The 25,195-nt window shown below is 47.5% G+C and overlaps 9 protein-coding genes and 1 non-coding gene across 10 annotated transcripts; 5 read left to right on the top strand and 5 right to left on the bottom strand.

Annotated features, from left to right (window-relative positions):
- Positions 1-70: 70 nt before the first annotated feature.
- On the bottom strand, positions 71-2,549 carry EDB93DRAFT_1256409 (uncharacterized protein; the record flags this gene model as incomplete). Its single annotated transcript, XM_041453942.1, has 13 exons — positions 71-475; positions 536-608; positions 658-947; positions 1,000-1,137; positions 1,194-1,262; positions 1,314-1,676; positions 1,726-1,764; positions 1,819-1,922; positions 1,975-2,185; positions 2,236-2,271; positions 2,331-2,375; positions 2,436-2,477; positions 2,541-2,549. The coding sequence occupies 13 exons, from the start codon at positions 2,547-2,549 to the stop codon at positions 71-73; spliced, it is 1,824 nt and encodes a 607-aa protein (XP_041301598.1).
- A 2,202-nt stretch (positions 2,550-4,751) lies between these two features.
- On the top strand, positions 4,752-5,860 carry EDB93DRAFT_1095664 (transcriptional regulator of RNA polII, SAGA, subunit-domain-containing protein; the record flags this gene model as incomplete). The annotated part of the gene is made up of 4 exons (XM_041446710.1): positions 4,752-4,914; positions 4,965-5,276; positions 5,333-5,487; positions 5,537-5,860. 4 exons carry the CDS (start codon positions 4,752-4,754, stop codon positions 5,858-5,860), a joined length of 954 nt encoding a protein of 317 aa, XP_041301597.1.
- A 510-nt stretch (positions 5,861-6,370) lies between these two features.
- EDB93DRAFT_t108 lies at positions 6,371-6,456 on the bottom strand. The gene has a single exon. It is a non-coding gene; the product is annotated as a tRNA-Ile (tRNA).
- A 150-nt stretch (positions 6,457-6,606) lies between these two features.
- On the bottom strand, positions 6,607-9,685 carry EDB93DRAFT_1183319 (DNA ligase/mRNA capping enzyme). The gene is made up of 14 exons (XM_041450719.1): positions 9,649-9,685; positions 9,554-9,591; positions 9,125-9,494; positions 8,638-9,072; positions 8,384-8,583; positions 8,229-8,323; positions 8,079-8,175; positions 7,697-8,030; positions 7,539-7,632; positions 7,418-7,485; positions 7,255-7,368; positions 7,075-7,203; positions 7,046-7,050; positions 6,607-7,022 (listed from the first exon to the last, which is right to left on the bottom strand). The coding sequence occupies exons 2-14, from the start codon at positions 9,589-9,591 to the stop codon at positions 6,695-6,697; spliced, it is 2,307 nt and encodes a 768-aa protein (XP_041301596.1). The 5' UTR covers positions 9,649-9,685; the 3' UTR covers positions 6,607-6,694.
- Positions 9,686-14,033, bottom strand: EDB93DRAFT_1183314 (uncharacterized protein). Its single transcript, XM_041450718.1, has 7 exons — positions 13,768-14,033; positions 12,581-13,707; positions 12,304-12,525; positions 10,972-12,250; positions 10,782-10,919; positions 10,381-10,731; positions 9,686-10,332 (listed from the first exon to the last, which is right to left on the bottom strand). Exons 1-7 carry the CDS (start codon positions 13,850-13,852, stop codon positions 9,956-9,958), a joined length of 3,579 nt encoding a protein of 1,192 aa, XP_041301595.1. The 5' UTR covers positions 13,853-14,033; the 3' UTR covers positions 9,686-9,955.
- A 101-nt stretch (positions 14,034-14,134) lies between these two features.
- EDB93DRAFT_1095672 (uncharacterized protein) lies at positions 14,135-14,470 on the bottom strand (the record flags this gene model as incomplete). The annotated part of the gene is made up of 1 exon (XM_041446712.1): positions 14,135-14,470. A coding segment is annotated over one exon (336 nt), but the record flags the coding sequence as incomplete, so codon positions are not given.
- Positions 14,471-17,352: 2,882 nt separating this feature from the next.
- Positions 17,353-20,718, top strand: EDB93DRAFT_1183287 (serine dehydratase alpha chain-domain-containing protein). Its single transcript, XM_041450717.1, is given in 20 exon segments — positions 17,353-17,718; positions 17,787-17,875; positions 17,930-17,952; positions 18,013-18,039; positions 18,056-18,057; positions 18,170-18,431; positions 18,482-18,519; positions 18,575-18,759; positions 18,809-18,880; positions 18,932-19,059; positions 19,121-19,331; positions 19,380-19,580; positions 19,637-19,709; positions 19,766-19,833; positions 19,883-19,901; positions 19,951-20,009; positions 20,062-20,080; positions 20,141-20,277; positions 20,333-20,341; positions 20,394-20,718. 20 exon segments carry the CDS (start codon positions 17,490-17,492, stop codon positions 20,430-20,432), a joined length of 1,890 nt encoding a protein of 629 aa, XP_041301593.1. The 5' UTR covers positions 17,353-17,489; the 3' UTR covers positions 20,433-20,718.
- A 559-nt stretch (positions 20,719-21,277) lies between these two features.
- EDB93DRAFT_1052871 (uncharacterized protein) lies at positions 21,278-21,502 on the top strand (the record flags this gene model as incomplete). The annotated part of the gene is made up of 1 exon (XM_041444711.1): positions 21,278-21,502. A coding segment is annotated over one exon (225 nt), but the record flags the coding sequence as incomplete, so codon positions are not given.
- A 1,066-nt stretch (positions 21,503-22,568) lies between these two features.
- EDB93DRAFT_1095652 (cyclin-like protein) lies at positions 22,569-23,982 on the top strand (the record flags this gene model as incomplete). Its single annotated transcript, XM_041446706.1, has 6 exons — positions 22,569-22,768; positions 22,820-23,054; positions 23,109-23,232; positions 23,283-23,328; positions 23,386-23,585; positions 23,636-23,982. The coding sequence occupies 6 exons, from the start codon at positions 22,569-22,571 to the stop codon at positions 23,980-23,982; spliced, it is 1,152 nt and encodes a 383-aa protein (XP_041301591.1).
- A 9-nt stretch (positions 23,983-23,991) lies between these two features.
- EDB93DRAFT_143597 (AAA domain-containing protein) lies at positions 23,992-25,183 on the top strand. Its single transcript, XM_041455502.1, has 5 exons — positions 23,992-24,248; positions 24,306-24,460; positions 24,542-24,623; positions 24,687-24,711; positions 24,777-25,183. Exons 1-5 carry the CDS (start codon positions 24,159-24,161, stop codon positions 25,130-25,132), a joined length of 708 nt encoding a protein of 235 aa, XP_041301590.1. The 5' UTR covers positions 23,992-24,158; the 3' UTR covers positions 25,133-25,183.
- The last annotated feature ends 12 nt before the right edge of the window (positions 25,184-25,195 follow it).

The raw sequence follows: 25,195 nt of genomic DNA, 5'->3' as shown, positions 1-25,195 counted from the left end.
ATGCGGTCCGGAAAGCAGGTGGTAAAAATGAATGAGTTTCATCGGTACTTTGCGCACTGAGCACGAACGTCTACGACGCCAAAGGAATCCTAAATCCACCAGTTCTCCCCATCATGTCGTCAGGATCGTATTTTGCGCGGATTGCCATAAGCTTTGGCAGATGTTCCTTGTAGATGTCCTGGACTGGCGTGTCGGCGAGCGAAGTGTTGCAATACTTTGGTAGATTGTCATTAGTGCACCCCTCTGCCTCTGCCACCTTTTGAATAGACCGCAGGATCTGCTTCATAAGCCCGATCCAGAACATATCGTTGTTCTCTCCTTCCCATTGGAAGCAAGCGAGTAACGGTCCATTCGGCTGACCTTTCTTGTGTGGCCAGGCAGCGGAAGTGCTTGTGTCAAACATGGACGGTAGGAATGGCCAAATATCAATGACGGCTGACTTTCCCTGATGTTCTTTCAGCTTGCTAGCAGCAAGCTGAGAATAAGAGCGATGAGAAAGATATTTTACACATTTGGATGCTAAGGATGATCATACCTTCGATTGGTCCTCGATCTCATCCAATAGTCTTCGGGTGAAGTGCGAAACCATCACAGTCCCCCAACGCGCCCTTGAAAATTGAGTGAGCCAAACGTTGAGGAAATTGTTTCATAACATACCTAACATTCTCTTCTCCGACACCAGATTTAGGGGGATTCTTCGCGTACGTCTGCAAAGAGAGTCGTGTCCCATCAACTGGGCGGTGCAACGGCGGTGCAGAGATACGAGACGGATCATGAATGTGAGAAAAAAGCTGGTCCATGAATGCAAAGTTTTCAGCAAGCTTTTTGTCCGGTTCATCATGGTCCTCGTGATAAATCCATTTCTCGTCAGAGAGTTCGAGGAGCTCCTCAAAAGGATTGTTAGAAGGAAGTGGGCCGTCATAGAAAAGATCAATAGTGATCTTGTCCTGTGTCGACAGTTGATGACAGTGCACGGAAAACTTCAGGGGTTGGACATACCTCCCGCTCTCCGCGGATGCAGAAATGTCTGTATGCACCAACAATCGCTGCCTTCTTGTCTTTGCACTTATCAATGAAGTTCATAATTGCTTCCTTCACCTTTTCAGCCTTATCTATTGGGAAAGTCAACATGTTCCGCTGATTTTTTCATGAGATCAGCATCAAAGACACAGCAAAAATATGTATAGACTGACATAGATAGGCCCAAGAGGATAGGTTTTGACAGTAAATGAAGTAACAATCCCGAAGTTGTTACCACCCCCCTATTTCCACTGTAAAGACTAGGATGATACCTGTGCATTTGATAAACTCACTCTTATAGCAAAGAAAAGGTCGCTATTGCGTTCGGCGGATGCCTTCGCTGATTCTCCGTTGCATAAGACGACTTGGACCTCAACTAGATTGTCTATTCCAAGACCGTGCTGGTTGGTCAAGAGAGAGTAGCCACCGCCCAACAGCCAACCAGCCACTCCAACACCGGCAGCGGTAGCCCCGCCGACGATGTTTCGCTTATACTGGGCTATTTCCTTGTAGACCTCATCGAAGAGGCATCCCGCTCCAATGCGTAGATTCTGGGTTTTACTGTTATATTCGAGTTCATTGAAGTTGGCCATGGAGATCTGGATGCCTGTAGTGGAGCTGAATCCAGGATTGGTAGAATGTCCACCCCCTTTGACCTAGATAAAGTCATGAAATGGTGAAAAAGACTAATAATAAAACACGCACCGCAAATTTCACTTTATCGTATGCCTTGAAGACTTTCATCTAAAAACCGTGACGTTCAATTCGTCAATATCTACTCAGAAATCGGGCACCGACAATCTTTTTCAAGTCATCAATGTTACCAGCTTGAACCGCGCATCGAGCTACTTCAGAGCTGCTCTCGAATTGGTGAGAGACACTGAGTTTATAACCGGCACCGCCTTTGACATAATACTTCAATGCTGTGGTGTAATGGCCGGATGAACGCTTTACCAAATCGCAAAAACTGCGAAACATGCTTCGAGTTTTTGCAAATCTTCTGCATTTCCTTGGTGGCTTCGACGTATTCTTCATCGGTCCAAAAATCTGCGTCGTAACTAGCATCTGGGTCCCTGTCGCTGTGGTTGTCCGACTGATCTGGCTCGTCGTTGTAGTCGATCGAGGCATGGATTCTTCGGGCTATGGAGTGTTTGCCGGTACTTCCCTAAACTTGTCATCGGCGAGATAGACTGATAACACAATAATAATGCGCACCATACTGCCAGTATAGGTTGCACCATCTTTGGTACCCTACGATAAATTGATTGATTTGAGTTAGATATCAACAGCTGCTGCACTGAGAGACGCACAGGATTACCTGAATTGGCGCTGCATACATGGACATCATCGTTGACCTGCCATAGAGTTAATCGAGTTGGAAAATCGAATCAAAGTTCTTGTGACCATAGACGTACTGAATCAACTGGATCGTTGGATCGTGCACCATTGACAAGATGCTGCAATCACGGCAATGTTAGTGTCGCCAGCGGTGAACTAACTCGAGAATAAGGGAAACCTACAGGGGTCATGATATGGCTTGAAGGAGACAAGTAGTCTTAAAGATTTGAAAATTGGAGGAGGATCCCTCAACAAGCAGATGTTTTATATGGACAGGAACCCTCAATTGGGTTTTATAAGGTCCACATCATAGCAATGCTTTGATTGGGGTGACTAAGATACTCGGCGCACTTTGTTCTCCTCGTGCTGGCGTTTCGTGCCCATGCTGCGGAAACAGGCACGAGTTCCGTTAAGTAACAAACTCTTCCAATTGTTTGTGCACCCGGACCTGGGATAGTAGCGAACGAGAAGCGCTGAGGAGAACCTATCTATCACGATGCCATCAGCAAACCGACGAGTCCTTTAGGGTGCGTTGCGTTAATCGCGGGACCTTCAAGTTTGCGCCGTAATGAACAGACTCAGGTGTTCCGTACACCCTGGATTTGTATATTTAGGATTGAGATGCCGGGTCTTGAATATTGCTGCGACATCAGAGCGCAGTCTAAAGACGGATACCGTCTAAGGAAACAGGATGGCCATCTGAGCGTCATAAAATTTGCAAGCCATAGATATCACTATTGCGGTGTTTTGTAAGCCCAATGCTTATTCTCCACACAAGAAGCATTTCGGCTTACTACAAGTGGCAAAGTGACTCACTAGTTCCGCCCATGTATTAACCGAACTGCATTCTGCATTAGCCCCATGATGTACTCCAAGAGTACAAGCGCCATATAGTACTTTCAAAACAAAAGTCGAGTTCGTTGTTGTAACGCCAGGCCGTGACAGTCAGAGAAGCTCAAATTCGACTTCCGACAATATCACTCACTGGGTGCACTTTGTATGCCGTCAAACTTCGAGCCACTTGAGGAGCTCTGTACATGCGATCCATCAGAAACCTGTTCGGCGTGCTTCACATGGTGCTTGCCATAGCAGCATGTCAATTTGTTGCATAAACACTTCACCTTCCGCACTGCAAAGCTTCACTTCCACCGTGACACGGACCGCACCGTCTGAACCTCGAATCCTGACACGTTCAGAACGCGTCCTCTAATCACTGAATCTACCTGCGACAATCCGTGCCCGCCCTTCCATCTTTTTGACTCGTGTTTTGCCTCCTCTCGTCGTATTCTCGTCTGCGCCTGGGGTCAGTGATTGATGTGTCTTTGTCACCTCGGCTCCTCCATATGTACACCCGAAAATAAGGAGTCGTATGTGCCAGTAGATGCCCTGAGGTTGTTAGGCTTCTGAAGTACATCGGCTCCCCTGGCCGAGGCTCCCGAAGACAAGGTTACCTCGCTTACAGCAGAGAACCACCGTTCGGTTGAAGCTGATGCTGCGGCTATAGGGTCAGCAACTCGCCATCTCTATTCAACCTTCGGCCTGCGTCACGCCCATGCGCTAGGCCAGCTACAATCTTCATTAAGCCTGGTGCCTTCGACGAAACCTCACGCTGATTCTCGTGCCAGGGTCTAAGTATGAGCTCCCAAGACCGGACACTTCCTGCTTTCACTTAGTCGCACCAGGAAAATGTCGTTGTGCTTATTTAGCCTTATTCTAGAATTTGATCACTGTCTAACTAAGGAAGACAACACACAAGATAAAGACTTAAGAAGAATTCATTCCCAAGCAAAAAAAAAATGAAAGACATGTCTGTGTCCTTTTAAGCCCAACTCCAACGAAGAACAGTATGTTAAGGTCGTCGTTGCTGTTCACGAGTGCGAAGATAATAATGACTAACAGGGATGGTACGGATGCAGGTTTGTGTTTTGGAATATAATATTCAGCGATAATGTTATACGAGCAGTACAATGATCTGGGAGAAATATGCTGTTGAGGCCGGAGACATTGATGCTGAATAGCTCGGTGACAGTGTGTCCTGCATTATCGGCAGGATAAGTTTGGAGGAGACAGTGCAGGCTTTGGCGGAGAACAATGGTGGCCACAGTACACACGAGGGCGTGGGCACCAAAAGCGCACCTTCAATCACCAGGGAAGGACGAGGACCACGCCGCCGATAGCACTGATGAAACTTGACTTGGAGCTAGATGAGTAAGGATGGCGAGTCACGCTATTTTGGACAAGCAAAGAGACGCCTTTCATCTTCGTTGGCCAAGGTGCGTGGGAGCAAATTTGCAGCTGACCAATAACGAAGGCCCGGCATTCATTAGGTTTTCAAACTCAGCGAGACATTGACAGTACTCAAGTCTGCTCTGATGACTAACCATTAGTTACTCATGTCACTATCCTCGACATCGACAATCAAGAACCAGCTCAATGCTGCTCTGGGGCAGAAGGCCCCAGCCTATTTTGAAACACTTAGCCAGTTTGTTTCTGGCAAGGTATCCAGGATAGAATTTGATGAATCCGTTCGCCAGGCGCTGGATGCTCCGAATTTAGGTAAGTGCAATCACTCCTGCGTGTTTCGCAAGATACTGACATCACTCTAGTCCAGCTACACAATTCCCTTATCATTTCGTTATTTGACTTTACCGTGCACCGTCGATTACCCACACCCCCTCCTGATGTATCGAAGCCCCCACCACGTAAACGTCGCCGAACTTTGCCTTACCAAGGTCCGGATGACAATGATGATACTTTGCGGTCGTCGAGACTTAAGCGATGGACCGTATCTTTGGGGAAGCGCGAACGCGACCGCATACGAGGACTGCAGTCTGTTCTCACCGAACGCTCGAGACCTCGGAAAGAAACTGATGAAATAGCGTGTGATAGAGGGGTGTTGTTGTTACCCGAGCGTGGAGGTGCGCATAATGGTCTATTACATCTCTATGACCGCTGAAATCCTAGTTGGTCAAAGATCCTCCTGGCAGTCGCTCGCCGTTGCATCTTGCATCGGTCTCAAGAGCTCCGACGTTACAACATATCTCGGATAGAGTTAATCTGATAGCAGCACAACACAATCTCGGCGCACCATCACGAGCCGTAGCGTCGCTATTGATGCTTGCATTTGAGGTCCGTCATCCTTGAAAATATTGATATGTGATTCTCACATTTTACGCAGGCCAAACTGAAGCAACTCATTACCCATGCACTTTCTCTTACCTCGACGTCGCACGCAATCGCCTCTATCACACCATCCACACGCCACTCACATAGTCGTGTTCTCACTGCATCGTCTTTCGATACCCTATTCACACTTTCACCTGCTGTGCTGCCGAACAAATCAGCTGCGGCCATGCGCCTAGCTATTGGCGACAACGACATTATGGATGATGAAGACGTTATCTTACTAAAGGATCGAGAGGTCCGAGATCAGCGATGGCAGATACTCGCTTTGCTTGGCGAGCGAAGTACAGTCAATGAAGCCCTTAGGAATCTCAGATGACAGCCGCCTTGCTCTGTCATTTTAACTGCTGCCGTTACTTACTACCTGGTGACTTCACTAGCACAGGACGTGCATCAAAGACTCGAAGGCCGAACTGCTTTTACGAATTACGGCACACAATTTACCTCCGAATAGTGGTCTTGACGCGGGCAGTCAAACGTTTGCTGTCGAATACTCAGTCTATGATATCCTGATGACTTACATACAGTCGATCACCCACAAATACGAGTTTTGTTCTCAGTCTGAAACCTGAGCACCACACATTTCCTTTCAGCATCCACTGACATCAACTTCTATGTGATATGAACGGTTCGAGCAGCTTCAGTTATTCCTATGGCTCATCTAAAAATAAAATCGTTGGTTGAACATGTGTTGTCTACGAAACATCCAGGTCACCATTTGTCATGGGAGTCAGCCAAGTTTGCTTGGAATTTTTTAGATGCTCAGCCGAAATCAAGGCAGAGGATGCGCTCCAAGTACTTAGTACGTTTAGAAGCTTGACAAAAAATATGGCCAACGTGGGGATCGAACCCAAGACCTTCGCGTACCAGAAGTTGGTATTAGCACGACGCTCTAACCAACTGAGCTAGTCGGCCATGTCGTAACGTTTTAAATATGTCATGAAACCATGCATACCTCATGTCTTAGACTTAGAGAGGGCCTTGAAGTTGCCTTCATACATGTATTAGCTGAGAGTCGCTGACGAGTGATCGCATGTATGCGGCTGTGTCCAAGTCCAACACCAGTTTCAGAGGCAGCACATATGATTAACCTTATAAGATTGTTACATATGAGATCGCAGTAGATAACGCATATGTGCAGTACGTAAACTGCCTATGGGGACATCTCCAAGTCCTCCTCAAGTTTCCTTCTCTTCCTACTCCTTTCACAATCAATGTTCTCCAGCTTCTCTTCCCAGCATGCGATGGACAGTTGTCTTTTGAGCTCTCTTCTTTGCTCCTCGACACCTTTGTCTCCCAGCTTCCCCCACAACTCTCTTCCCCATTCATCCAGGTCCTTATACTTCGCGGCGTCATGGGCCTCTCGCCCAACCGCCTCGAGAGCTATATTCCGCAGGCCTCGGAGGGTGAGGCACTCCATATAGGACCTCTCGGACGGACGGAAGGGTTTCGTGATGCGTGGAGAAACGGAGTTCGTAGTACTAGATTATCTGTGAATGTGAACTGCAACTACAAAATGTGGACAAAACGTACCTTACTCTGCGGCGCCTTGGTGAACCCCGCCCCATATAACTCCACTAGAATCGGGTTCCGAACGAACACAGACGGCCTTGGCAGTGTTTGTGACATAGTGTACGTGTAGCACAATTCATCAATAGATGGCTGGGTGTTCAGTGTTCATTATGATTCAAAGCCCTGGCACAAATAGATCACCTTGGGTCCATCAACCGCATCTGCGCGTATCCAGAAATTGAATTCCTCAAGTTGCTCGCGGGATAAACCATATGAGGCAGTGAAGTATGTAACAAAGTGAGGCTTGCGACCAGGCTAAGAGAGGTATATTAAACCGCACGACAATGATGATTTTTGCACTTACATCGATGTTCATTTGCGACGAGTTGCTTAGGACGGCAATGTAGAAAGTAGTTAAAGTTGATGGCGGCACTAAGCAGCCGCGGTTCATCATCACGAGCTCAAAGTCCCGTAGATAAACACACCTCTCAACTCTCTGGCTCTGTCTTTCTCCCAAGCAGCAGCGATTACGACAAGGTCTATAGTATCACCATACCCAGGGACATAATCCTTTTTCAGCTGTGTGCATGTGTTTCAGAAATCCTCAAGGGGTTATATATAGGTCGATGAATTGTTGGCGTACCTTGACCCAAGGGAGATTCCAATCTCCATAGGTGCTATCTGAAGCCTTGAGTACCAGCCCTTCTTCGCATTCCGCGATACACTTGGCCCATGTTTCCCTCAGTCTCTTTTGCCCTTCAGCCTCTTGCACTCGTCTGCCTATGATAACTGTCCGCTCAGCCAACATAGAACGCCCTGGAATTGGAGTGATGATACTCTCGAGTAATGACCGGCGCATATAATATGGTGCGTTCAACATGGAGGCTGCGCCCACCTGTAAGACATCAAAGAAAACGAGTGCGAGGTGCAAGGCGGACGCTGTTGATGAATTCGAATGGAGTGAAGGACAAGAGTCTCTGTGGCTGCGGTGAATTGAGGGTCACGAGCACGAAAGAAATACATGCTGTGTGCGCGAATCATACTGGGCCTCACCCCTTCGATATCCGCCCGCCCGGGCACCCTCAGCGGTGCGCGATATTAAGCCACGTATGTGCCAAAACTCTGGAATAAATTCAGGTTGTGTAGATGCCACAGTCATGTGGAAATAGAATTACCTTCTATTTTGTGCCGCTCATCAGAATAAGCGATCATCTCCGCGTCAAGTATGATGTCTCCCATACTATAGCCAGCAAGGGCCTCTTTTATTATACTTTCCAAGACGTGCTCAGAGCATGAATTCGGAGCATTACGAGATGAAGCAAAAACATACGAGTGTACTGCAATGCGGTCCAGCGTAGAGTCCCTCTTGCTCTTACTGAAAATTGTGATTTGCGGATCACTTTGGCCACGAAATCGTACATGAATCTGTGCACGTTCGCCATCATACTTAGTTTCCGCCCAAATAGCGTCACTTGGCCTGAGAACATTGAGTGCATGCTTTGGGCTTCGGCCCTTTGCAGATTTCGGTATCTTTAGACGATTTGAGTTAGCTGGCAAGTTACCACATACTTCAAAAGAGCGTACCTCAACGGGTACACCCCAGCGCGGCCTCGGGTGTGAGATCGCACCTCCAGCCTCAAAGCACAAGGCTGCTTCGGTTATATTGGCACGCGTTCTGTACATCTTTAACATGGAGCCACTTGGATCCCAAGTCTTCATGAACTGCTCCTTTGTCAACACCGACTTGCTATTAGTGTTGTATTCAAGAAGAGCGCGACTAGTGGATGCGACAGGGGGAGCGCATAGGATAGGTCTCAAATCTTTCAGAATGATCTGTGTGAGGTATGCAGCATCAAGGGCAGGAATAGATTCGAATAATGACCGTAAAATAGCAGATTTAGACCGAGGTGGCGACAGAGAATGAGCCGCGTGAAGAGTCTTGTCAGAAAACGCGGAGGTAGATGCCAGTTCATCCAACAATACGTTGATGTCCTGGAGACTCTTTTCCCCACTGAATGACTATCACGTTTCAGTTAACTGCAGCCTGCAGGTCAAATATTCAGTGAGATACCTCAGCATCTAATGATCGTAAAGCAAAAATTTCCTGGCCGAGGCATCCCGAGTTCTGTTGCTTACTCCACTGTTTCAAACGGGCAGTAGAGACAGGCGGAAAGGTAGAAGTATCTAGGCAGTCTGGTAGGAGTTGTGATAGCCTTGCTTCTTGCAGGTCGTACTTCCTCTGTGAGTCCTCTTCAGGAAATAGAAGACGGAGAACATGCATAGTAGTATCCCGAGGTAAGGGTGAATAATTATTCTGAAGGTTTTCGATCCATCTTGCAAGGACTCCGGTAAGAGAACGGTAAGCAGGAGCCTTTTTGTTGACCCTGGAAGATGTACAATGTACTGGAACATTGGCAATTTGGTGCAGCAAAGAAACAAGCCTGGAGTCAGGGGTTTTATGAGTTTGACCAAATGGAATAGTAACAGCTGTTAAACGCACAAGGAAAACGGAATTTGCTTTGCTTGTTCGTTATCCATCCTGCCCAAAAACATGTTTAGTCAGATCATAATCGTGCTCAGAAAATCTTGGTGTACATCACACGGGAGATTTGCAATTGACGATTAATGAGAAAGTAGAATGACAAGTCAAACACGTCGCGTAAATGCGACCAATATGCTGACACAATACAAATAATCGCAAACAGCCAAGAATGATACACTGGACATTTCAGATCACGAGCTATTTCGAAGCAGGGTATCTACGAAAAAATCAACGAGCTGGCGGACCAAACAACATATGAGACGGGTATAGATGAAAACAGATGACCACGATCGAGATAGGTAAATAGAGTACAAGCCGTGATCTCGAACGCAGGATAAAGTAACAAGGGTACGAATGTCATCAACTCTGTCTGGCCGTGTGCATTGGGGAATGTATAGGTGATGATGGTGCGTCAACTGGTAATCGGGCCGACGCGGGAAGGCCTATCATACGACTGTGTCTGTTGCCTTTCTTGCCAACTGCAATGTTCAGACCACGACTGGCGGCAAGATTAGATGCTCGTGACCGCTGCTCCAACGAAGATCCTTCAAATCGAAGGAGCGAGAGATGATCGGCACTTTGTTGTGAGTCTTGTGGATGGTGGTGACTTGAAGATAGGTGAGCACTCGACTGAGTCAAGTTCGACTCGACGGTTGCATCCTCGGTGGTATCGTTTCCACTTTCGGAATGAAGGGAAATGCTGTCACCATCTTCAGAGGGTGTTTCGTCGGAAGGAGCTAAACATAATTGTAAGGAGTGGAAGATGAACCAGAACAAATACACACCATTCAAGCTTCTTCCAGACAAGCCCAGCAGCTGATCAGCAGCAGCATCCGAATACTGTCGACTGTTCCTACGACTCAGCTCCTCGACGTTGTCCCCATCACCCTGCCCAGAGTCAACATTGAACACGCGGTTGAACTCGCCTAGCATCAGACTAAACACGCCCGCAGGAATCCCAAGAGTAGGGCTGAAGACAATGCCGACGTTGCGCATTGTCATTTTGTTCGCCGACGAGTTTTGAACGATGAGTATAAGATGGGCTGTGAGAGCGCGCAACAGGCTATAGTTGGCGATTGGCAACGAGGCGATGAGGTCAGATAGTTCTCGAATACGCTCCTGTGCATCGACGAAGTCTGCTACAGATGTCAGCACAGGCAGGCTAACAAACTATAAGCACACCCACCGATCACTGCCAGGAACTTCAGATGCAACTCGCGTGTCAGTATACTGGCGGGCAACTCCCGCAAAAAACTCTTCAAGAGTCCAGCGATGGCGTGAGGATCCCAATATTCATCTGATGCAAGGAGATCTACATCCCCCTCTGCGAATGAGAGGTCACCCATTTATTCAGAACTCAGTGATGTGTAACCTACCAGCATTGAAGCGATCTTTGAGCCCTTTGATAACAGCTGAGCTCCCGCTGAGACGGTATATGCCCTCTTCTTGGTCTGCCTTCTTTGCTTCCAGATACTGGATACATCTGAAAACTACTGCAGGCAGACGCGCGATCTCTGCAACCTCAATGGACTCTTCGAGTGGCACACCAAAGACAGCTCTGGGGATATGAATTATCGCCTTGTCCACAGGCCGTCCAAAGTTCCAGAAGGACCGTGACTTCGCCTTCTCTCGTCTGTCATTCGAAGAAGCGGAACTCTCGGAAGGAGCGTCCTTGCCGCCAAACTTGTATCCTGCTGGTATAGGCGCTCCGTTCATTGGAGCAGATATCTTTGCACGATCACCACCTTTTAGAGGTGTAGCGCTAGGTTCGGGTGATGCTGCACGATCAACAAAGCTTGCTGCGGTCGGACTAGCTATAACAGATAATCCTGGGTGAACAGACTTCCTATCCCGTCGCTGCTCCCTCGACTTGTTCTCCGGTGAAAATGGTTCCTGTTTGGAGTGAGAACCACGCTGTAGGTCCGAATAATGCCCAAGTTCAGAGTTTGCTCTTGTGTACATCAAATTTCCACTGCTTCCCTCTAGCGGCGAGGATGTGGGCAACGAGTTTGAAAGTTGTTCTGAGCTCCCAGAAGACAACCCTCGCTCCAATATCCGCCGAGCAGTCTCTTCCGCAGTGTAATGGTCTCGCTCGTGGTAAGCTGATGGGTCGAGCTCTTTGGTGGGACTAGCTGAGTCTGGGCGCGAATCCCTGGTGATCACGGGAATTGGTGCTGAGTGGAAGAGTTTCGCATTGGTACCGTCTTGAACAAGCTGGCTGATGGGGACTGCAGCACCACGCGAAATATCATCCTTCGACATTGTCCGCATGGCACGCTTTCCGTTAGGTGTGGGCACTGAACCGTCTTGGGTGGAACTCGTGCTCGACCTTGGTTGCGCAGATCCAAGTCCTTGCCCAGAAGGGACGTTGACGTTGACAGATATCGGACTCGGGGAAGCGGAAATAGATGTGGCAGGATCCTCGTTAAATGTTCCAGATACATATCGCACAAGAATGTCAACCCAACTGTCACGCTCTACATCGCTTTCTGCACAGAGGACATGACGCGAATGAGATCCATTTGGAGCTTTCTTTGCCTCGATGATAAGGAAAGCATGACGATAATTTCTTTCGTCATCATTGTCAGCTGTGCGCTGCTGTCGCCCGATCTGAGCTGAGGTAATCACGATCGAGCCAAGATGGGCGCCTCCACGCTAAGGGAACACAATAAGACGATTGCGGTTAAGGACAAACGGAGTTTGCTTACGCTTTCATAATACTCTAATACCGGACCCTGGAGGACAAAGTATCGTGACTTCCACCCACCGAAGTTCTTCCCCCGCTTCGTCAGATATCCTTCCTTGTGTCCAGCTTGCATAACGGGCTTATGAGTCTCTCGAACGATGTCAGAAGTGAAGAAGGCGATAACTTCGTCCTTATTTTTCACAGGTAGATCAACCAATGATTGAAGGTACACCTCGAGTGCGACCTGGGCATCGATGGTGTATAGATATGACTATCACTTATGAGCGTATTATACTCACCTTGCGTTGATCAGACTTCGCAGGTGCGTGGTCCCTCCAAATCTTTCCCTCTGGTAGTACTGCCATCTTCTTCCCGATACCCTTCCCAACGCTAGCTCGCATGCGATTATCGAGGGTCAGCACATCCGAGTAGAGCTTCTCCACCTTCCATGACTCTTTGCCATGTCCCGGGTGCACATCGACGACGAATGATAAAACCTCCTTCCCACGGTCATTTGGTTTTACAGACGAATGCGAGACAGCGACCCGTGTCGTCACAAGGTCATCTGGTAAGAGAGGAAGCGCACGGAACATTGCGCTGGTATCGGATGAAGTCGGATTTATCGGTGACAAGTAGGAAGTCGGTAGAGGAGATTCAGGAATAAGCACAGAAGAATTGTCGGACTGTAGCAGCTGCGGCTGCGACTGCCAGTGCGCTCGCGAAGGTGTACTCTCCGCCGCAGATGGCTGTGGGTTTAACTGTGTCGGCGTGAGCATTAATGCAGGATCCAAGGTTTGTACATGGGATGAATGAATATGAATAGCGCCATGCGAGGGAGGCATTGGGAAATCTTCTACTGCTGCATGAGGCTTAGTCTTCGTTGAGTGCTTTGCTATCGCTTCATCTTCACGTTCATCATCATCCATATCTAGGAATTCTCCCACCTCATCTCTTTGCTCCTTTGTCAGCATGATCGTGGGAGATTCTGTCCGGGGCGCGCTATTGGCAAGAGGCTCCTGTCCAGCATGATACTGAACATCATCGCTACACCCAGCCATATGCGGGCACATAGATGGACTTGGTAATGGACTCTCACCCATATTGGCAATGTAAAGCTTTGCCTCATCTGGGAGTGAAACAGAAGATATTCGGAACGCCCGTGATGGGTGCTGTGAGTTATCAACCGTTGGGCTGAGCAAACCTGTCTGAGATGCAGTGTTTGAGATATTGGTAGTAGATACGGTTGAGCCGTTGTGAGATACGGCTGGACCATAAATGGGGACGACGGTGTTTATGGATGATGCAGGAGGCTGGAGTGTAGCGGTAAGAGGATAGGCTGGTCGAAGGGAAACAGGAAGTGGCAGGTGAACAGACTGGAGAGCTGATGGTGCCGAGGGTTGTTGTGAAGGAGGTCGTGAGTCGGTTGTACGTGGCACTGGAGGCCTATCTTTGTCAATGCTTGACTGTGAAGTTAACTCACTACAGGAAGTAGCAGCAGATGCGGCAGCAAGTGATAATGAGGTACCTCGATGAGGCACAACCAAAGGAGAGTTGAATGGACGCGTAGACATTACGTTTTGAGGCGTTTGAGGGCTCTCGAGATTGGAATCACGAGCGTTAGTCTCTGGGAGGCAAGGTGGAGTAACGGGGCGGTCGTCGTTACGAGGCGGTGATGCTGGAAAGGTAGTATTCAGGAACGTGACCAGCACGAAATGAAATAATAACTCACATGTGGCATCTAATTGGTTGCGAACCATTCTTGATCGTAAGTCAGCAGACCCATTGACAGACGTACTCGACATCGTAGCATTGGATCCTGACGACCTCAAACTTCTAGCTTTGTCCTTCTCGCGATCCCTTTCCTTCTTCGCCAGTTCAGTACTCAGTCCTGATGCTTGCAAGCGAGTCTTGTAGGTATCTCGTTCGCTACGGACACGTTCAATTTCCTTGAGCACCTGGTTGTATGCGGCACGTTGCTTCTCAATAAGTTTCCAAAGCTGTGTATTTTGAGTTGAGAGGACATTGCGTTCAGATAGAACTTGTTCCAATGCAGCGAGTATTGGATTTGGTGCGCTGGCATGCGTGGCAAGGAGTGATTCGAGAGTAATGGGGTATGTGGTGGTATTGGCAGTTTGACCCAATGTAGAAGCCGCGATTGTAGCAGCGGAAGAGGATGCCTGAGGTCTCATCGACATCGGAGATGATGCTGACTGTGAAGTCGAGCTTCGTTCGCGGGAGGGCGTGGCAGTAGCAACCGGAGTAGCCATCGTAGTATTTGTAACAGGCCAAGCTTTAGTGATATTGCACAACAACAAAAACTCTGCACAACACTAGGGAGCCAAGAGAAGCCTGAGAAGATGATTTTGTGGCAAGTAAGCCTCAATCGCCGTACGAGCGTTCGATGATATGTCCTAAGAGTTAAAAGTATGATTTTGAGTTATAGCAGTCTACGGTGATGAGATTCATACATACCAGTTCAGGAATCAGGCCTGGTTGTAAAGACGACAATAATTTCGTAAGTCCGTGTTCTAGGCTGTCGTGGAGAGCGTCGAGCTCGCCGTGTTGGACGTCAAGCTCGCGGTTGTACGAAATTTGGAGGTCACGGGTGAAGGCTCAAATTTAGTGGCTATGCAGCAACCACAAAGTGACATGGACATACAATCAATATTAATGAATTATCAGATCTGTCAGACTAATTAGCACTTCGTGTCAAGTTGAGTCCAAAATTCCCAGATTCCATTCACATAAGCATCCTGCTCAAGTGATCTACAGAGTTTTTTATGAGCAATTCAGCAGACACCAGAATTTCAGTAATGTGTGCTAGATAATTGCCAGCGTGTTTTGAAAATCTGCAGGCTGAAAACTTGGACATTGCCAGTGGTCATTGATCATGATACTACGGTGCGCGCGTAAACGCTTGATCGGTGCTCCAGCTGGCATCCAACACTATCCGACTCGCTGAATCATCTATCCTGCCGTCCAATATTGTAGTGTAGCCAGAGTCAATAGACCCGGCAGGCCTTAGACTGCTAGTGGTGTTTTATTCTTTATCATAGTATGCAAATATTATGATGTATATAGGTATGTACTTCATTGATGGATCAATACTAATTCTGCGGTTGTTCTGTGAGCCAATATTTATCATCTTTACCGTATGTTCTATTGTCAGTAAGGCTCACATCAAAATTTCGAGGCACCCATTGGAGTGAGGGCAGAAATGGGCAAGCTAATGTTTTATCTACCACGTGCACCAGATCATGACCTATGAAGATTAAAATGGCAGAGATCATCTTTGTCTCCCGGGCAGTCGCATGTTGTTCGTAACCATCAAAAGTTTGACAACCGCATGCATGTATGTTTTCACACTCACCAGATTGCCCGTTGCTTAGCGTGGGCACACACTATGCCGTGGAGCCGAGGTTTGCTTTGTCCCTGACAAGCTTGCTGTGTAACATTACGGATAGGGCTATGAGACTTCTGTCCGCAAAGTCCCTAGGTTGTGTTCCCCGATCAAACCATTTCGCTAAAAGCGTGAATGTGAGCATCAGGTGAGTCATTTGAAAATACACAGCCCAGGGTTGCCACATGATCCCGCGGCTGTAAAACGGCCCGGGCTATGCAGCTTGCTTCGTCTTCATGAACCATTGGCACTGGTAGAAAACGAAATTTGGCGCATGTTCTGCATCTGAGAAGTTTAATTCATTTAGTATATGGAATCTAGGGAGCGCACTCTATGCTGCTACTGAGTCGGGGTGTGCAATGTCGCGCTTCCTACCTCATACACAATGCACCCTAGGTACCGGCTCATCAAAACTAGTAGAACCTGTCAAACGCGCCGTGCGCCAGTGTCATAGTGCCTTCGACAAAGACTCACTAAGCTGCCATCAAAAATTTTCTAGGGGAGTAGTGTTGGATGCTTGATAGACAACGACGATTCAGCTCATCGTGGTGTGGCGCCTATCGCCGCAAACACGGCGGAAGTCCACTGAGCGTGTGAGACTCTCAGTTACACGAACTGAAAGAGTTCCATGACAGCCGATTCAGCCATGCAAGCCGATAGGGAACCAAGGAGGTGTTTGAGAATGTGAGCGAGACGATGGAGTTGGTAAAGCCCGGATTAGTAACAGCACTGACGAAGAAGTTGCGGAAGATGCCCTCTGATATATGCGAGTGGCGCAGTGGTAGAAAGAGGAAGGGAGGAATGGAGTGATTGACGCTTCATTTACGGTGATAGTATTGGCATAAAGAGCTTGCTCAATACCCAGCTGCGTGCAAGGAAATGTTGGATGGAACTCGGGGAGATATAGGAGATACCAAAACATAGAGAAAAGTATATTGAGGACAGAACATGGCTCGGAGGGGAGGGAAAGAGGGAAGGGATACGAGCTTCAGACATGGCTACAGGAGCCTGGGGACTCATGGCCTGAACACGGTTTATATCAGTGTGGAGTGTGACAAATTGCGATGAATCGAGCTTCATTAAGTCAGACGTTGCTTCCCTCGTTATCGATGACGGCGTACCTTGTTCTATATGATGGACCAGAAAGTTATGGTAATTCATTGGGCCACGGACTCGGAGTCGATGATACTCCGAGTCGGCCCATCGAAAACCGCCTAAACCACTCTATTAGAATTGAAATCAAGCTGGTTCCTGCGTAAGAGACGGCCGAGTTCACGCATATTAAACGTCCCTTAGTGCCTATTCTGTTATTATATAACCCATCCTCTGAAAACGAAGGTCAGGCTCACGGCGTACCAATACACATTTGTCAATGTATTTCTGCTCGAAAGGCACATGCGATTGATAAGCACTCCGAGCGAGTCTGGAAATTCGTTGACCTACTTGAAGTAACAGAAAATGTGTTGTTTTATACGAGACCTGTAAAACTGTAGACAAGCCCGGGCTGATATTCGACTAGGTCTGAAAAGCGCTATTTTTCCCTAGGCAGGCCAAATAGAAGGAAAATGTACAGTCGAAGAAACTTTCAATTGATTTTGAATACAACACCTTCCTTTCTAGGATGTCCGTGTGTACTAGTAGCAGCGGACAATTGACTAAAAGATGAACCTTGAAACTTTCCAAGTTTGACTCAATTGTCCTTTAGTTTTTCTTTCGCTGGCAGGTTCAGCTGAGCTGGATCATAACAACATAGAACGACAGGCATACGTAGAACGTTTAGTCCTCTCAGCTCTTTCACTCTATTCATAATGATCTCTTCAACAATCTGCGGCATTGCGGCACGTCGTGCGCGACCGCACTTTCTTCGGCATGTCCCAGTGGGCAGGAACAGGAAGATATCCCACTCGATAGTCTTACAATGTCCTACAAACACTGTAACATTGAGTCACACAAGAGATGACTCTGCTCTCTTAGAAATGGAGAAAGTAAAACCAGGTCATGCTGTCATTTCCACATTCGATTTGTTCAGCATCGGTGGTGAGTTCTTGTATCATGTAGTTTTGAGTGCGTAAGCACAAGACTGAATGGATAATCGGCTTGCTCAGTGGGCCCAAGTAGCTCTCACACAGTTGGGCCCATGCGCGCTGGCAAGATTTTTCTTGCTGACCTACAGGAATTGCAAATGTTGGACAAGGTACGCATTTCCGCCCTCTACCTCGACTACGTTCGAATGAACTTGTCTTCGAAGGTCAAAACTGTGAAAATAGTTCTGTGAGTGCAAGAGCGTGATTTCTTTCTGCATCAAGCTTACAGTGGAGGTCCGCATGATAGCTATGGATCACTGGCTGCGACGGGTAAGTATTTGGATTTCCGGAGTTCTGTTCGCTAATCGACAGCACTCTTCACGTAGGCAAAGGGTGAATGTCTTATTCTAGCCTCACCGTGATGTCAATTTCTCGCTGTTTACCATTGGAATCCCATTTGTACAGACATCACACTCCGCAAGCAGTCCTCCTTGGGCTTGAAGGCTCAGACCCTGAAACTATTGACACGGGAACAATCTCTTCCCGTTACGAAGCTATACTCGCAAATAGAACTCTTCATCTTGGAGGTATTCGCCGCATTACCTTTGACATGGACCGTGATATGCTGTGGCGGTGGGATCAAGTACTCAAGACACACCCGAATGGCATGCGTTTCTCGTGCTTTGGCGAAGAAGGCGAACTCTTGGCAACTAACGAATACTACAGGTATGTATAATAACCTTAAGGTTTGATCAAGAAACTGAATAGAATATTAGCGTTGGAGGAGGATTTGTAGTAAACGAGAAGACAAAGAGTATATCTCCCAATATCGATATTGGATATGGGTCAGCGGCTAATTCATGCAACAGTAGACGAGAATTTATTCTACAAAGGTGTCGACAAGAGCATGGTGCATGGAGCAAGGTTGCATCAGACCCACAACACCATCGAAGGAGATCAGACCCCAGCTCAGCCAGCAGTGGATGATCCTGGACATCCGCCGTATCCATTTGAGTCTGGAAACAGTCTCCTAGCACTCACAAGAAAACACAACGTACGTTTTACTCCTTCGTGGAGGTGTCTGATTGTCATTGGTCAAATAGCTCACTATCGCACAAATCGTGCATGATAATGAACGTTATTTTGGTCTATCCGAGGCCGATATCAATGATAAGGTATGCGTCTGCCTTTATATGTCGGCTTCAAATATGGTTAATTGTATGTAGCTCATGCGGATATGGGCAGTCATGGACGATTGCATCCGGTCAGGGGTGAGCACTGCTGAGAAGACTCTCCCAGGTCGTTTGGGTCTCCGACGTCGTGCCCCGATGCTGTACAAACGCTTGATGCGAGGGTCGGTCATAGTTCACCGTGTACTTACCAATGAAGATGATCCTTAACCAGTGGTGAAACAGGTTCTATCCTGGAATTGCAACACCCGATTTACAACTCATCGATTCCGCATCCACCCCTTCTGTCGCAGCAATAGATGCACCAGAGTCAGACACACAATTCTCGTCTTTCGCAGATGGAAGCGACGGACGCGGTGCAAGTGCATCAAGAAACATCACGCACGCCCCATGGGTTACGGGCTCATTCGATCATGCAATTCTGCCAATGCCTCCGGTAATTGCTCGTTTCCACCAATTTGCAGGATCTTGACTTCGCTTATAGCGCAAGACAATGATACCAGCTGTCGACTTCCTTTCTTGTTACGCAATTGCTGTAAACGAGGTTAACGCTAGTGGGGGGCGCATCGTCACCTCACCAACGAACGGTGCGGCGGGTGTGATTCCTGCTGTGCTGAAATATGTCATTGAATTCATCAGCGATGACCCCGAGAAGTCGATCAAGACCTTCTTACTGACCGCAGCGGTATGTGATGCCGATCAGTTTTAAGTAACAATCGGATACTTAACGGAAATTTACAGGCAGTAGGCATGCTATTCAAGAGGGGCAGTACGATTTCAGCTGCGGAAGGAGGGTGCCAGGCGGAAGTTGGTGGTGCGCTGACTCAAATTGTGATCGAAAATTGATAGTGTTCATGTTACTATTGTCAGTTGCGTGTGCTATGGCCAGTGCTGGTTTTGCTGCCTGCATGGGTGCGTCACCCGAAACTGTCCTTCAGGTCTGTGTTTCTGTTTGAACTATGTCGGCTTCTATTGAATATTTTACAGGCTGCAGAAATTGGTATTGGTAAGCTCAACTTATTTTCGAATTTGTACCTTTTGTTTACGGTCTGCAGAACATAATCTGGGATTAACTTGTGACCCCATCGACGGACTAGTCCAGGTGCCTTGTATTGTAAGTCATTGTGAGAGCATCCTGAAGCTCATCTGCTCAACTCGCCCTACAGGAACGAAATAGCCTAGGTGGTGCGTCGGTGTTCCTCCATTTGATGATATTATTTATTGATACAGGACTACGCAACGCAGCTGTGAAGGCCGTAACTGCAGCTCAGCTTTCCATGGCTAGCACCGGTGTATACCGTGTAACCTTGGACGAGGCAATTGAGGCAATGCGCCTCACCGCGGCTGATATGAGTGTCAAATACAAGGAAACTAGTCTATCTGTACGTCACTCATTCATCTTCAACATTATTTTTTCTCGCTCAACGCAGAATTTAGGGTCTTGCTGTAAGCTCGCTTGAGTTTCCAAATGTTTCATTGACCATGATATTTTTTGTAGACAACCGTGAAAATTCCGCTGACTGTGCCTGCATGCTAAGCAATCGGCTTACTGATTGAGTCATTCTTAATTAACTACAATGACTAGATTTTGCTATTTGTTAATCATCGTTAGATATACCTGCTTTTTAGAATATGTACAGTCTGGATTTCACAAGCATCAACCTGCTCCTGGATCCAATTAATAGATCACTTGGTAATTGTTATCTGTGCCTATACCTTGAATAATACCACAGTGGTTAGAATTGTTATAGATTTTTACATAGCTCTGGACACTACTGTTACTTGATCCGGAATGCACATAATGTTATTGATGGTGTGCTAAAGTTATTGTTCAAACAGCAAATAAACTGAAGAAATAAATTGATGAGTAGGGTTATTAAATTTGAGCCTTCACCCATGACCTCCTTACAACCACGAGCTTGACATCCAACACAGCGAGCTCGACGCTGTTCATGACAGCCTAGAACACGGACTTACGAAATTATTGTCGTCTTTACAACCAGGCCTGATTCCTGAACTGGTATGTATGAATCTCATCACCGTAGACTGCCTATAACTCAAAATCATACTTTTAACTCTTAGGACATAGCATCGAACGCTCGTACGGCGATTGGGGCTTACTTGCCACAAAATCATCTTCTCAGGCTTCTCTTGGCTCCCTAGTGTTGTGCAGAGTTTTTGTTGTTGTGCAATATCACTAAAGCTTGGCCTGTTACAAATACTACGATGGCTACTCCGGTTGCTACTGCCACGCCCTCCCGCGAACGAAGCTCGACTTCACAGTCAGCATCATCTCCGATGTCGATGAGACCTCAGGCATCCTCTTCCGCTGCTACAATCGCGGCTTCTACATTGGGTCAAACTGCCAATACCACCACATACCCCATTACTCTCGAATCACTCCTTGCCACGCATGCCAGCGCACCAAATCCAATACTCGCTGCATTGGAACAAGTTCTATCTGAACGCAATGTCCTCTCAACTCAAAATACACAGCTTTGGAAACTTATTGAGAAGCAACGTGCCGCATACAACCAGGTGCTCAAGGAAATTGAACGTGTCCGTAGCGAACGAGATACCTACAAGACTCGCTTGCAAGCATCAGGACTGAGTACTGAACTGGCGAAGAAGGAAAGGGATCGCGAGAAGGACAAGGCTAGAAGTTTGAGGTCGTCAGGATCCAATGCTACGATGTCGAGTACGTCTGTCAATGGGTCTGCTGCTACTTCCTGTAGTGGGTTAACTTCACAGTCAAGCATTGACCTAGATAGGCCTCCAGTACCATGTACAACCGACTCACGACCTCCTTCACAACAACCCCTGGCACCATCAGCTCTCCAGTCTGTTCACCTGCCACTTCCTGTTTCCCTTCGACCAGCCTATCCTCTCACCGCTACACTCCAGCCTCCTGCATCATCCATCGACACTGTCGTCCCCATTTATGGTCCAGCCGTATCTCCCAACGGCTCAACCGTATCTCCTACCGATATCTCAAACAGGTTTGCTCAGCCCAACGGTTGATAACTCACAGCACCCATCACGGGCGTCTCGAATATCTTCCGTTTCACTCCCAGATGAGGCGCTTTACATTGCCAATATGGGTGAGAGTCCATTACCAAGTCCATCGATGTGCCCGCATATGGTTGTGTGTAGCGATGATGTGCAATGTCATGCTGGACAGGAGCCTCTTGCCAATGGCGCGCCCCGGACAGAATCTCGGTCTGGTCACCCAGGATTATCTGTTATAGCTAGTCCGACAGCAGCAAGCTTTGGTGATTGTGCAGCATCACCCGAACCTAGCGCGGCACCTCTAAAAGGTGGTAATCGTGCAAAGATATCTGCTCCAATGAACGGAGCGCCTATACCAGCAGGATACAAGTTTGGCGGCAAGGACGTGACCTGGAAGATGTCTGCACGCATATCACGACTCTGTATCGTTCCATCGAGCATATCACAAAAATCGATCTCTTGCATTCGCATATATGCGAGGCTCAGTTATGATATTCATCACAGTCATCACAGTATGTTAGTCGTTACAGCAGTATATATGGCAATATATAGTTTGGGCAATTTTGGTGCGTCTGAAGGATGGTTTCCTTATTGGTCACACATGTGAAAAAATCGCCAATGACATTATTAGTTTGTCAAACGGCTGTATTACAATATCTTGACCATGGATTCAGGACACTCTAGGGTCCCATCGCCATCGCAGCTACCGCCTTCGTTCTCTAAATATCACCATCCCTACTTCACGTCAGCCGAGGTTCAATACCTATCCGAGAAACAACGTGGAAAGCTCTCTGCCACACAAGAGGAGAAAGCAAGGCAGCAAGCATGTGGATTTATAGAAGCCGTGGGCTCAAAGATTGGCTTGTGCGTTCTGCCTACAGAGAAATATATACTGACGTTGACAGCAAAGGACAGTCCTAGGAAAACTTTAGCCACTGCCCAGAATCTTTATCACCGGTTTCACTTGTTCTTTCCTCGAAAGGACTTCAACTATCACGATGTCACTCTGGCGGCTCTATATGTCTCCACCAAAATGCACGACACGCTGAAAAAGCCTCGGGAGATCCTCATGGTCTCATACGCTGTTCGATTCCCAGAGCTTGCAGCCAAGTCCAAGTCTGTCGGCGGAGAAGTTGATATGGATCCTCCGGTGAGTGATGATCTGTGAATTCTGATTGCTCTTCTACTCACATAGTGTATCTAGACGGCTGAGAACGACCGCCAGAGACTCTTGGCTGTGGAGCGGCTGATTTTAGAGACAATATGTTTCAATTTTACCAGCAAAATGCCGTTCTCGTATGTGATCAAAATTGGGAGGAAGCTGAAAGGTGCGTCTACTCTACTCCACATTTTCATACTCAACATTCTGCATATTCAGCATCAAAGAAGTTGATTAAATGTGCATGGCGGCTCACGATAGACAGGTGTGTTGTATCCCTTATTATAGTTCACCTTATGTTCATATATTCGCAAAATGACAGCCACAGGACATTGGTACCAATCATGTATCCACCGAACACTGTCGCATTAGGATGTCTCTATACTGCATCCTTACTGACGACCCTTGAACCGCCGCCATCTCCCCTTGTAGAGGCACAATTGGACTCGCGGCTGGCAACCATTCTAAAGGAAAAGGGCGATTGGGAGCGGATGTACATGGCAGAAGCCGAGGACTTGGAAGGTCGGGAACTTCTCTATTTGCGTTCCTCAACTAATTGTTACCTCCCACAGAAATTGCACATGTACTCATCGACTTACTTATACAAGCCGCACAAAATCCGTCGGCCAATACGTCTCCACGTACTCCGGCATCACCTTCCCCGCACCCGTCTCCACGGAATCAACATTTGTCATCCATTGGCCCGCAACCTCCGCCAATTCCATACAAAGCGGATCAACTCATTCGTCTCAAGATTATGATGCGGCAAAATGAACACCCGCTGCGACCACAGCAACCTCTTGGGAGTACTGATCCAAGTGAGCTATACAATGGGAATGATATCGCCATGCTGGGGAGAAATCAAGGGACTGTTAGATTTTTGTTTGGACCTCCAGGAGTTGTTGGTCAAGGAGTATAGGTGGCAATGACCTGGAACCGTGAATTTCACATTATAAAATTATTTTTGAGTTAGGTGTCCTCCGTGTGAGTTAATTTTGAATCACAGCTCCAAGTTGAATTACTTTCGTCGCTTCCAACTTGGTAGAAGCCTTTATATACATAACTCTAGACACCACAGAGTCGCATCCAGAGAGGATGGATCAATCTAGGACCTCGCAAGATCCGGCGCCGTTCGCTGGCACACAGACGATGCTTATCCTTGTTGGACTGGTGGCATCAGGAAAGGTGATTGCATTTGATTCTGGTGGTCCGGAGAAATGGCCGACACAATTTCAATTGTAGTCCACGTTTGCTCAGGCACTCGAACGTCACTTTCCGCAATTTCGCAGATGTAATCAAGATGAGCTTGGGACGAGACAGCGCGTCGAGAGTTTAGCTCACCGCACGCTCCGCGAAGGCTTATCGCCCTGTATTGACAGGTGCAATTTCGATGCGATGTAAGCCTTTTTCTATCACGTTGTATGCAAATTGAAGAAGCTGATATTACGGCTGATCCACGAAAATGTCACTACCTACAGACAGCGATCACACTGGATCAATATCGCTCGCCAGTTTCCTGGTACTCCGATCAGCGTTATTGTTTTCGATACCCCCTATCAGGTTCGTTGAGATTCACGAGAAGGAACCAAAGCTAATCGTAGCTTTATCATGCACTGCATCTAGGTCTGCTCCGCTCGTCTTCAGGAAAGTACGTCAACTTGTTTGCAGATTTTTTATTGCAGAAATCGATGATATGGTATTATTACCCAACAGGAAGTTCACATCCAACCATTAAGAACCCCCAGCAAGGTCAATCTATTCTGGCTAGGTTTGCATCAGACCTTCAGTTCCCGCAACCCAACGAAGGGCATGATCACATTCTTTACTTGAAGCCTTCGGACCACCCTCATCCCGAGTACACGGGCGAAGACATTGGTTTGATATTACAACGGCTCCAAGCTTCTACATATTTCAAACGGGGAAACCTTTCAGCCCCCATTCAGAGACAAGGTCGCGGGTACGGAGCTCATCGCGGTGGCAGGGGCCACCGCTTTCCGTCCAGCAGACTTCCCAAGTCCTATTCTGGAACGAGACTAAATGACAAGACAAATACTTCGCACATAGCCTAGTGTTAAATTTTCAAGTGACCGGAGACCACGCTTTCTGATGTGACAAAAACCCGCGCGAGAATC

Source organism: Suillus bovinus, assembly GCF_016758785.1.
Source record: "Suillus bovinus strain UH-Sbo-P2 chromosome Unknown EDB93scaffold_121, whole genome shotgun sequence".
Lineage (NCBI taxonomy): Eukaryota > Fungi > Basidiomycota > Agaricomycetes > Boletales > Suillaceae > Suillus > Suillus bovinus.
The sequence above is the reverse complement of the archived record's forward strand: the minus strand, read 5'-3'. Positions and strand labels throughout refer to the sequence as shown.

Coding starts and splice junctions, on each gene's coding strand:
- EDB93DRAFT_1183319 (XM_041450719.1), bottom strand. CDS start 9,591: ATGGATAACGAACAAGCAAAGCAAATTCCGTTTTCCTT. Junction 8,584..8,637: donor GCTGGGGTGTACCCGTTGAG/GTACGCTCTTTT, acceptor AATCGTCTAAAG/ATACCGAAATCTGCAAAGGG. Junction 8,324..8,383: donor GACCGCATTGCAGTACACTC/GTATGTTTTTGC, acceptor CGTCTTGGAAAG/TATAATAAAAGAGGCCCTTG.
- EDB93DRAFT_1183314 (XM_041450718.1), bottom strand. CDS start 13,852: ATGTCTACGCGTCCATTCAACTCTCCTTTGGTTGTGCCTCATCGAGGT. Junction 13,708..13,767: donor TGCCGCATCTGCTGCTACTT/CCTGTAGTGAGT, acceptor CAGTGCCACGTA/CAACCGACTCACGACCTCCT. Junction 12,251..12,303: donor TATTAGAGTATTATGAAAGC/GTAAGCAAACTC, acceptor GTGTTCCCTTAG/CGTGGAGGCGCCCATCTTGG.
- EDB93DRAFT_143597 (XM_041455502.1), top strand. CDS start 24,159: ATGGATCAATCTAGGACCTCGCAAGATCCGGCGCCGTTCGCTGGCACA. Junction 24,461..24,541: donor AGGTGCAATTTCGATGCGAT/GTAAGCCTTTTT, acceptor CACTACCTACAG/ACAGCGATCACACTGGATCA. Junction 24,712..24,776: donor CTCCGCTCGTCTTCAGGAAA/GTACGTCAACTT, acceptor ATTACCCAACAG/GAAGTTCACATCCAACCATT.
- EDB93DRAFT_1183287 (XM_041450717.1), top strand. CDS start 17,490: ATGATCTCTTCAACAATCTGCGGCATTGCGGCACGTCGTGCGCGACCG. Junction 17,953..18,012: donor AAAACTGTGAAAATAGTTCT/GTGAGTGCAAGA, acceptor TCCGCATGATAG/CTATGGATCACTGGCTGCGA. Junction 18,432..18,481: donor GCAACTAACGAATACTACAG/GTATGTATAATA, acceptor ATAGAATATTAG/CGTTGGAGGAGGATTTGTAG.